General features: G+C 35.1%; 1 protein-coding gene across 17 annotated transcripts in view; it reads right to left on the bottom strand.

The window, feature by feature from the left end:
* LOC122570868 (phosphatidylinositol 4-phosphate 5-kinase type-1 alpha-like) overlaps positions 1-12305 on the bottom strand; it is a 40028-nt gene that overhangs the window by 6308 nt on the left and 21415 nt on the right. For 16 of the 17 annotated variants that reach the window (XM_043733774.1, XM_043733792.1, XM_043733767.1 and 13 more), the window contains 3 exons: positions 10779-10986; positions 9913-10124; positions 5660-5760 (listed from right to left, as the gene is read on the bottom strand). In XM_043733774.1, the coding sequence (XP_043589709.1) occupies positions 5660-5760; positions 9913-10124; positions 10779-10986 (521 nt within the window). Of the gene's footprint in view, positions 1-469; positions 3328-5659; positions 5761-9912; positions 10125-10778; positions 10987-12305 lie in introns of those variants that run through there. The other variant, XM_043733858.1, reaches the window with a different exon arrangement.

Below are 12305 nucleotides of genomic sequence, written 5' to 3'. Positions count from 1 at the left end.
TACTCGAACAATTTCTTACACCGATTATCGATTATTTATGAGAACGCATTAGTGAAACGATCGATCGTTTATTTATTATATTTGCCCTGGATTTCAATGGTTAAATCGTAGATTTGAAAAATAGAAAACGAAAAAGGGAAAATGTGCGCGTTCCTAATCGTTGTAATTCTCAAACACGCGTTTTATTGCTCGGAATAAATAAAGAAAAATAAATCAACTACGCTAAATTAGAAAAATGAAGTGACGAAGTGATTTCTATTAGATAAAAAAGAGGAGAAATATTATAAATGTAGAAAAAGTAAAAGACGCGATTAAAGCTACGAAATAAAAAGTTCTCGGAGAAAGAAGAAGAACACGGATCGATCACCGAGATTGCGACTAGATTTTTACCACCGTTTTCCTAAATACAACATATCGACTGTCGAAAGCGTTTCATTCAGGACAATATATCATTATACGTGTACGTATGTGTTAATTGAACAACATTTTGGTTTTTTTTTCAAAACGTTCCTTTAACTTTACTCTGCGGCTACTGTAATATTTATATATATATAAACTTTTTGTTCATTCATATATATATATATATATACGTACACGGTACCAGCGGCACTCTCGCTAATTAATCTCATTTATCGTATCACGTATAATACAATTTGCGCAGTTACTATATTTATAATGTTCATCGAGATTGTCGATGAATTCTGCAATTGATTCCGAGTTTCGAAACTGTAATCTTAATATTCAATTTTATTAACTCTGCGCAATATTTCTGACATGTAGAATTTTTTTTATTGAAGTTTTTCGAATTTTCGAAATTGTAGATTTTAATTTTTAACTTTGTAGTAAATCTATTTCTGATATCTATAATTTTTTTGAACCTTCCAAAATTTTAAAATCTCAGGAGACGAATTTCTTGAGCTCTGCAGAGTATTTCTGACATGTAGAATTTTCTTTATTGAAAATTTTCGAATTTTCGAAATTGTAGAAGATTGTAATTTTTAATTTTATAGGAAATCTATTTTTGATATTTATAATTTCTTTTGAATCTTCCAAAATTTCAAAATCTCAAGAGACGAATTTCTTGAGCTCTGCAGAGTACTTCTAACATGCAGAATTTTCTTTATTGAAATTTTTCGAATTTTCGAAATTGTAGAAGATTGTAATTTTTAATTTTATAGGAAATCTATTTTTGATATCTATAATTTTTTTGAATCTTCCAAAGTTTTAAAATCTTAGGAGACGAATTTCTTGAGCTCTGCAGAGTATTTCTGACATGTAGAATTTTTTTTATTGAAATTTTTCGAATTTTCGAAATTGTAGAAGATTGTAATTTTTAATTTTATAGGAAATCTATTTTTGAAATCTATAATTTCTTTTGAATCTTTCAAAATTTTAAAATCTCAAGACGAATTTCTTGAGCTCTGCAGAATATTTCTAAAACTGGCAGCTACTTTCATCGAAATTTTAACAATTTTCAATATCTTTAACGCTTATTATCCGAATTTCTTTTTTAAAAATGATTCAAAATCACGATAATTTTAATCAACACTTCCTCATTTCGCTACCAATATATTCGAGAGTTCACCGACCATCTCGACAATAAATGCGGTATACACGTTTCGTTTTATATGTGTACAGTGTACATATGTATAAGTATATGTATAATTACGTACAGGAGACAGACAGAACGTGAGACACATATAGGTACATGTACACGACCGTTGACTATATTATCGTAATAAAAACGGGATTGAGGACTGCGTCCTAATTAGATTGTAAGTATTATTTACATCTCCTTCGTCCGCGGGTCATTTCATTTCCTCGTTTTACACCTTTCGTTCCTCACGAGCGCCTTCCTCTTAACGTTTACAACTAACTAACGTAACAACAGGTAATTGTCAGTTACGATAAGAGGTAATCAATGAATATATTTCGCGACAATTTCCCATCACGTGTAACCTAAACGTCACTCGTAAAGCTCGGCGATTCGATGATCATACAATTTTACAGCTAAATGCTAGGATATGAACAAGCAACGAGAAAACGAATTATGTAACTGTAATAATGACACGTGTTTTTCTTTTCTGAGAAAAGTATGACTAAATATGGTTGATAGATGTCTAAGTGTATAAATTTCAAAATTCGTATGTAGTCAACCAGAATGGTTATCCAACGAGTGTGTATGTGAGTTTTTCAAACAATTTGAAAAATATAAAAATATAAAATTCTCAATGGGAAATTATTTATTATTAAAAATTATTATTTTATTATTAAAAAATTATTTAAAAAAGATACAAACAGGTTGTCTACATTGAGATTAAGCCAGGTGATAATTGCTTGATACAGAAATCGATTAAAATCAAGTTACGCTGCTCAAAATAATTAGGGAATTGTTATCATAAACGGTTCTATTTTATTAACTGAACAAACAAAACTAATAATATTTACAGGCTTGATAGATTCAAATGTGGTTAATATGACACTCTAATAAAAGTTGACATCAAAGATAATAATTGAAAGAAAATATACAATATACAAGTGATGGGTATAAAAATTTATTTTGAAAAATCCAAAAAAAAAGAGCCTCTAATTGTGCTGAGCAGTGTATTAATTCGTGAGATATCGAAACACGTGACATTATTACGTTCAACTAGCTACATATTGAAAATCGAACGATACGATGAGACCTGACATATAAAAGATACAACTGGAACGATGGATTCTTGAATTCTCCACAAAGTGTTTGTATCCTGAACGAGTATTATACAGTCCTCTAATACTGTAGGCCGAGTTTTATCACGTTGTATAAGCTTCCTGGCCTATCCGACATGCTCCAAAGCTTTAGAATCATTAATTCTTCATCGATTCTTTAATTGCTTCTCGAGAACGCGCCTATTTAAATCATTAATTCATTCCATACGAATAAATGCAAGGTTCACACACGCTGGATGATTAATACTTCACAAACTCGCGAATCAAGACGAATACTTCTTCCACCCACGCAAGCTGTTCGTTAAGTACAGAATCGAATATGATAAAGTATAGTGTCTCGTGTAACACGAAAATGCGCAAGGAATGATTAAAGACATATCAGATTACGTGTCTTCGTTCAACTTTTTCACCCCTTTCACCCTGACAATCCGTCTTGATTCGCGATCAAACGCTTTCCTCTATGATTTATTCTTCTCTGTTCGAGTTTCTTTTTTTTTTCTTTTCTTTTTTTTTCGAAGATTCGTCGCTACGACGGCGCACCAGACCAAATCCAAACTGACTTGACGTAGGTTACAGGGATGAGCTGCTTTGAATTCACTCTTGCTGCAGTATCTTCTGATTTGAGGAAATAGAGAAACCTTTCAGATAATCTGATCATTTCGCACGGATCGTTCCAAAGTATATCTTACTCTTAGAAATATAATTTATAAAAATATTTATAGAAAAATATGAAATATCATCGTAAGATTCTTGTTAACGAAATAATACCTATTTTGTGAAACATGAAAGACATTGTCGTGTCAGGACGATCGTTTGAAATGCTTCGCCAATACTAATTCTTGACCACAGTAATACTGGGTTAATATGGAATTACCTGGCCGACGTTTTACGCGGTTCTACGTGCCCGACATTCTTTCGCGTGTTGCAAACCCTCGAGCTTGTTTACTCTCGTTAAAATGCACGCACCGGCGAATCACGCGACGAATAATTGCTGATACGAATTTTACGCTGCACGATGTGATTCGCGCGTACGCAAAAATTCGAGGATGCGTTGTCAATGTGTCGCAACAGACGAGTCATTATGTGGAGAAATCTGACAGATTGCTAATTCGATGACCTTTTTTTTTATTTTAAATGGAATGACTTTTCTTTGTTCCAAGTCGATTTGACCATTTCATTGCCCTCATACTCTTCCTAACACTATGCTTTATAACTATAAAGCATATAATTTTTAACAAGTTAAATAGCATAATTTGAAGGAGGACGAATCTATACGAAACGATGAGTGGCATTTTTTTGCATGAAGCTTTATTTTCGAATAAATCAATGTTTAAATGTGTGCAGGTGCATGCAGTCTGATTTATGTCTACGTCTTGTAAGTATCTCTGTGATATTACTGTATTGCTCTGTGGATTCACTGCATTATGCAGTGTAAATTGAAAGAGTTAAAAAACAAATTTCTTGTGTAGAATTTCTCTGTTAATATAAAAATGTCAAATGTAACAAAAAATAATGTAGTCCATAAATTTATTCAGAAATAGAGCTTCATACGTAATTGTGGATTGTACCAGAAATTTAGAAACGTCCTGTATTTTATGATCGGCCCATTCATAACATAGAAAGAGTAGCCTATATATGTCTTTTACCTTAAACGTACACCTGCTTTATTTTCAAATAAATCAATGTTTAAATGTGTGCAGGTGCATGCAGTCTGATTTATGTCTACGTCTTGTAAGTATCTCTGTGATATTACTGTATTGCTCTGTGGATTCACTGCATTATGCAGTGTAAATTGAAAAAGTTAAAAAACAAATTTCTTGTGTAGAATTTCTCTGTTAATATAAAAATGTCAAATGTAACAAAAAATAATGTAGTCCATAAATTTATTCAGAAATAGAGCTTCATACGTAATTGTGAATTGTACCAGAAATTTAGAAACGTCCTGTATTTTATGATCGACCCATTCATAATATAGAAAGAGTAGCCTCTATATGTCTTTTACCTTAAACGTACACCTGAAATTGTAGCCAGGTAACTAAATTAGAAAGGAAGTTATATATAATAATTTATATCATTGTTCACAACCTGAGATGGTCTCGAATGGGCAACCCTCTATAACAATAAACAAACAATAGAATTGACGCTATGAAATATTCTATACTCAAACTTGAAAAAATCGTTCTGTCATCTAACTTTCCACATGCAGCTTCCTTTACTAAAGTATGCTACAATATAATTAGATCACTAAAAGATCAAACTATACTAAGATCAGCCCAAGATGCTGGAAGCATAGAAGACTTCAAATAAGACTGTCATGCATCCTTTTCAAACCATTCTTATATTCGAATCGTTTGTAAAGATGTGTATTTAAATTTGAAAAATCATCGCTTTGGAACGTTCCGTGCGCGATCGAATCGGTACTTCTTTATGGACTCGACACAAAAGGCAGGGACTCGACATAGACACGAAACGCAGACGAGACCAAAGACACGACGAACGTATGATACGAGGTCAAATCTTTTTCTTCTTCTTTTAGACGATCGCGTTGCGCGACGCACATGACACGCTTCGCGACACGTCGTCGTCTGGGGGCAGTTCATTAGTTACAAATACCCTCGGCCACTCGGGGGAAACATTTACACAGTCCGATCGATCGGTCACCGGGCTCTCATTACACACTTACCGCTTTGAGGAATCGGTCGAGGAAGATACAATAATGATAGTTGGAGATCGTGAACCTAATTTTATGCCTATTATTTTATTGCCATATCTGAAAAATTGCCTATGTAGGTCAAAGTCGTGAAACAATCTCACATTTTTCATTTAAATATAATCTAACTTACATGTACTGTAAGTTTGAAGTATTTACATGACGACACAATCTCCAAATATCGGTAGCATAACTTTTGGAGTGACCAATCGTTCAAAGCTACGGTTACCAACTTACCATTTCTGTAGTAAGACTGGCTAGCGCCTCCTCGACGGTGGCAGCGATTCTCCCTCCGTCATCGTGACGCTGGCTGCCCCTGATCGGTGTGGTCGGACAACCTAAAATTATCGTTAATCGTCATAGTGCAAAATAAAGATCAGCCTGTTGCTGTAGCTCGATCACCGAAGCGTAGATACGTGTTTGTCTAGTGGTAGTGTTTGAGTCGAATCGGCTATCTATAGGAAAGAGAAACTAAGGAGAAACTTTAAATTTATAATAAATAGCCTGCTCTTCGAAAGGACCAGCAGATCATAGAATCATTTTCTTCTCGTTTTATTCTAAATCTCATGCAAAGAGCGTGTGATTATTGAAAGTGTGTGGTGAGGTAATTTTTCATTTTATACGGATGGTCCTTTCGAGATCTTTATTTGTAGTTATCAAGATGCATCGATAAGAAAAAAGCGTGCATCGTTCTAATCGATGACTACGTGTGACAAGAAGCGTGTGTAGCTATTTCACATAACGATATTCATATGCGAGTGTAGCGAAAAATCAAAGGGAAAATTACAGAGATAGAGAAAAAGGAAAAGCTTGGACTTATCTCGAGAGGTAACATCGGTTCTAGGCGATGGCCATTCTTGCTTTAAAAGGCATCATAAAAGAAGTAAAAGAAACGTGTGTATATGGGGTTTTTCAGCGAGAATGAGATCTCGTGTACTTTTTCCTTTTGCAATTAGTCGCTTTATTGTCGCTCTCATCGTGGAGAAATAAATGTGTTCGAATATTTTGACAAGGTTTTTCAAATCACCTAGACAGGACTAAGAAAAGTGGTTGTTGGATTGTATCGTAATTATTTAATTAAAGAAACAACCGAAGATGCTCGCCCATTTTTCGTTTCAGCTTTCATTCTGCTTTAATATTAATCGTTACTTTAGTTTTCACGACAAGCACCTTCGCGGTATATGTTACACGATCGATGATCTTAAGAGCATTTTTTACCGTAACACTTACGGAGAATAACCTCGAGACATGGTCTACAACACATAGGCGATGAGATTAAATTTAGGCACTGAGTTTTTGTTATTCGTTTTAACTTCCTTTTCCTTTCCATTCTTTTTTCCTTCAACTATGATCAATTCGTCGCATGACCTTTCCAATTCGATTAAAACGAGTACAAGGTATGTAATTGAGACTAGAATTAAACCTATGTAACGTAAGTCATTTAACAAGATTAACACTTTTAATTCTTCGTACAAATCAGTATCACAACGATGATTTCGTGATTAGATGAATTTTGTTAAAATATAACGAAGAATGAGGTACGACGAGTATACCATGGCAAAACGATCTAACTTATTTTGCTGTAAAACTCATTTAGTTTCCGGATTATGTAATAACGTTCGTACACAGAATGCAATCGATGTAGGTGGTTAACAGCATGTAGGTATTGTTTGTGTCATGATCATAGAAACACTATCGTTATTTATCTCGATGATTATGCGGCATGTACCTGAATTAACAGCTAGCTAGTAACACGAGTCTCTATGTATTTTACACATTTATTTTAGCACGGAGTGATTCCCCGTTTACAAATAGCAGAAATAATATTTCTATCGACATAAGCTTAATATTACGAGCTTAATACGCAGTGCTTCGAATTACTTGGACAACGGTTGTACTGTCGCTCGTTTCAGAACACTACCTTAAATCGTGGCACGTTAATCAGACTTCTGATTGCTGGCGCGAGCGCCGCGTTGATTGCCCATAAATCGACATTGTTCGAAAATGACCTCGATTTAAAAAGATACAATATCATCGTTGAATTAAGTCGCACGTTTTGCCGTTTAATTATTCTATTTTCTTTTTCACAAGATAAATGATTATAGTTTGCTGAATTTTATCTGTTTACTGCTCGAGGCTATCCTTCTTTATACTATGAATGACATTAACATCAATGGTTTTTACACCTTTTGTATAGCGAAATTCAATAGAAACTGTTCTATTTATCTGTGTTCTAACAAAAGCAACAGTAACTATTAAGCAAGTAACGAACGTAATGAAGAGAAAATCATTCCGCAGAAACAAAGATCTTACAGTCACGAAATTCTTGTGCATCCTACGAAGGCTACCTTCATTAAATATGTCAGTGGCTCATGAACGGATCCGAACGCTTACGTATGCAAACTTGAATGGCCAAAATAGTGTACATTAAAGTAATTTGCTCAGACAAGCAGAAGGAAGATGGAAGCACGCATTGCAAGTGACTCACAAAAGTATTTGAACGCTACGTATATTATTAAATTATTTAATATTAATATTTTGTTGGACCACCTTCAGCAGCAATAGTGTGTCTCAATCGACGTTCCATACTGTATACCAATGATTTTGTAAAACTACACTCAACGGAATTCCATATTTCTATAATTTCATCTTTCAATGCTTGCTTTGAGATTATCTGAAATTTATTTCATCTTCTTCCGACTTCAGCCCATAAATTTTCAATCGGATTTACGTGTAGACTTTGCGATGAAGTAATTAACATGTGTGGTGTGCTATATACGATCCATTCTTCCACAATTCTAGCAGTATGCTTAGGATCATTATCTTGTTGGAAGTGGAAATCTTCCAATAATCCTAATTTACGGGCACTTTCTTTATTTTTTAAAACATTTAAATACTTATATTTATCAAGTATTCCATCAATAAATATCAAATTTCTAGTGCCACTGGCAGTCATGCACCCCCGCGCCATGAGCGATCCACCTCCGTGTTTCACTGTTTCATGTAAATGCGGAATTTCCAATTTCGTATTTGGTTTTCTCCACACATAATTTTGACCATCTGAGCCAAAAATGTTAAACTTTGACTCGCCCGAAAAGATGACCTTGTCCCAAAAAGAATTATCTTTATTAATATAGGTTTTTGCAAAATCAATCTTTTTTATGATTTACCGCATTAATGTATGGCTTGTTTCGCGGTGCTCTGCCATGAAAATCATTGTTTCGTAAGATTCGTCGACATAATTCCGGGTAAACTTCTTTATCAAACATATCAGCTACCATACTTGCCAGTTGAGGAGCGGATGTAGTAGGATTCTTTTTTAATTCGCAAATGATAACTTTCTCCTCTCTTCCAGTCAATTTCTTTGGTCGACCCGATCGAGCTTTGTTTGCAAGTGTTCCCTCGTCCTTTGACCTTTTTACGATATAATGTATTGTGGACTTACCTCTGTTCACAATTCCGGCAATCTCGTTATATGATTTGCCGTCCTCGTGTAATCGCAATATCATTTCTCTTTCACACTTTTGTTTCAGACTTTTTGCTATTCATTGTAAATACTATTGTTCACACTTTTACGTTACTGTTACTGAAACGATATCCTAACATCAAGTGAACGTACCAATATTTTCATTTAGCAATGATGTTTACATTCGGTGCAAAGGAAGATGAAAAACTATCAACAGCGTTCGAATACTGTTGTGAGACACTGATCATGAATGTTTCTAATAAATGTGTCACAATTGCTGTCTACATTTTTGAATCGTTTTCAAATTTTACTGACGTAATCTTGACACTTTCCCGTCGCTATAGATACCAAATTGTTTTAACAAATTAGTTCAGCACACCTCGTTGTATTAATTGAAATTCGTAAGTGTAAGCGTGAGAATACTTTCGTGAACCACTGTAAATTATATAAAAATAAAGGATAAACATAATCATAATAAACGTTAGTGTTTTGAAAGTTATTTTACGAAAATATGCGAACATACAAGGAAACACTGTATATATGCAGTGTTATTATTTCAAACAGATTAAATAATATTTTATGGGAACTTCTTTTGGCTTCGAAATATCTCGTAATTATTGTTATAAAATAGATCAATGACAATAAAATTTGGCAAAATTTTATTTTCATAAAAATATCGCTCTTATAAAATGCATTGAAACTTTCATGGCTAATACCAGCCTCTCAAAAGTAACAAGCAAAAAAGTCTGATCTTATTTAGGTTACAGCCTAAATCTGAAGTTAATATTTTTTCAAATTTTATGTTAAATTACTTGAAACTTTATATCATTTCACCAGTCAGCCATTATAAATCGACAGGGCAATCAACGGGATGGTCACGCCCGATGCAAATCCTTTTGTCGCGAAGGTCGAAGAGAAGAAGAAGAAGAAGAACAACAAGAAGAAGAGAACGAAGGAATCTTCGAGGCACGTAGTGGGAGCCTTCAGGTGGCGTAGTAGATGTTGAGCGCGTACGGGAACTTACCTGCGTCACCGCTGCTGGAACTCTCGGTAAAGGACGGCGTGCCCTCTGTCCAGGTGGGCGTAGAGCCCTCGGCGCTGCCAGCGGGTGGTGTCCAGGTCAGACCCCCACCTCCTCGACTACTACCACCGCTTTCTACGCTCAACGAAGATTTCGTTTCCCTTCCGCCGCTTCCGCTTCCGCTACCGCTGCTTTCCAAGTGTACGTCGGATATGCTGAAATATTAATCGAGTTCCATGTATTTAATTGTTTTATGTTTAGTATCAAAAATTTCAAAATCATGAGTTTCATGTGAATTTCGAAAGACTCTTACGCTGTTCGAAATAATTAGATGATTGCTGTTATGAATAGTTCTATCGTAACGAATAAAAGCGAGAAGAAATTTGGAGAAGATTATTCCGTGATAAAAATTGACATCAAAATGATTAAAAACAAAATGTCCGGGCACAGAATTCGGTATAAAATGAAAGTGATAAGAGGAGACGATTCTTTAAAATTTCGTACGGTGTATATTTTGCGAATAAATTTTGCTTTAACGGTAGGAAGATTAGTGTGCCATTTTGATGCATTAAAGAATTGTTGGGATTTTCATCGCTAAGTATAATTATCCACGAGTTTTTGGTTTCGAAGGACAGTCATCCTTTATTTTTGTAATTTAATTTGATGTCAAATTCCATGGGGAATTTGCAAATTACTTTGTTGGAAATACAAACAATAAAATCGCTGTATCATCTGGAAGTACATACGGTTGTTGTTGTCGTTTACAAATGTTAAATATTTTATATTCAATTTAATTCGATAAATACGAGATCTCTCGACTTGACAGAATTTCTTGTGGAAATTATGGAAGAAAATAAAAGTTCGCTCACCTCACGGCATCGTGATAAGTCTTTGTGAGAGTGACATGGTGCACAACCTTGTTCTGCTTGGAGTGAGCACTGCTTAGACTGCTCGCTAATATCGTGGTCGGTGCACCCTGTTGAAGTTGACCACCAGAAGCCAAGGTCTGGTCATTTGAGCGCACTGCATCGTCAAAGGGCGGGGGCGGGGTGGAACAAGTGGAAGGAAGGGTGCCACCTACAAAAAGCGCACTACAGTTAGCCCTAATGAACACGATATAGTATGCTTGCTTTGTCGTGAAGGGTTCTAAGGACAGGGGGGGGAGTCGTTAGCGTGGAAAGACTTCGCCCTTCAGAGGCGAAAAAATAAAAAATATTTCCAACAATTTTGAGCAAATATTGCTAACCCGATATAATAAATATTTTTTACATTGTGCTCAAGCAGACAAATAAATACACCCGTGTTAATTATTAATATTGCATTTTATATTCACTTTTACACCGTGTAAAATACTAAAAATATAATAATCCACGATCAAAGTTTTGCACGTTATTTTATCGGGCCAAAGAAACGGATGTGAAAAATTGAAAACTACTTCTTTGTAACAGGAGACGATTGGGAAGGATTTGAATGGCTACCTACTTGACGCTGTATTGATCACAGTAAGCAGTTGCTAAAAAAATAAAATTACGAGCATTTCCAACGTTTATTAAACAATACACGGTGCGAATGAGATTCCGTTGCATAAGCGTACTTTGAACACTTTTTAATTAAATTTAGGCTATTAAATTTGGCAGCAGCATTGCTGTTCGAGTAAATAATCGTGACGTTAGAAACTAATCAGTACTTCCTATTGAAGTCAGTTCGAATAAGCCATTCTAACTTGACGTAGTGGGACAACAGTTATACATATATTGCGATTCTAAAGCTACATTTACTTGCGTGTCTACAGAGGTGCACAAACAGTAAACTACTTAGCCAGCATGTCATACAGCAACTTGATATTTTGCTCGGAGAAGGGTATTTGCAGCGTAAATAGTACACTTGTGTGAACGTCCCTTTATTGTGGTACAAGAGCACACCATACAAACACACCAATAAGATTCTGTCCTGTTCAGACAACCAAACGATGCACAACAGGACTGACAATTTTTAAATACACCTTTTAGATATAGACGTAACTATTTGCACTCTTTTTCCTGGAAACTTTAATTTTTTATCTTCACACTTCCTACGCAATCATATTTTACTCTTCGTAGGCAAAATAGATCGTTTATGGCGTGGCTTTTTTTACTGTACTAGGCTTTCAAAAGACAGAACAAGATTCTGGAACATTTCTTAAAGTCTCTACTAAATTATACCTTCAGCCTTTCAATTAACCCTTAGAGTGCTATGGATGCATATATGCGTCTGGCGAAAGTCATCGGTGTGGACTAAGGACGCATATATGCGTCTGGCGAAAGCCATCGCTGTGGACTAAGGACGCATATATGCGTTTGTCAATTTTTCCGAGCACCTATGCAGAAGTAATACTATTACGTTTGTGTGAGATAAAT

Source organism: Bombus pyrosoma, linkage group LG1 (genome assembly GCF_014825855.1).
Source record: "Bombus pyrosoma isolate SC7728 linkage group LG1, ASM1482585v1, whole genome shotgun sequence".
Lineage (NCBI taxonomy): Eukaryota > Metazoa > Arthropoda > Insecta > Hymenoptera > Apidae > Bombus > Bombus pyrosoma.
The sequence above is the reverse complement of the archived record's forward strand: the minus strand, read 5'-3'. Positions and strand labels throughout refer to the sequence as shown.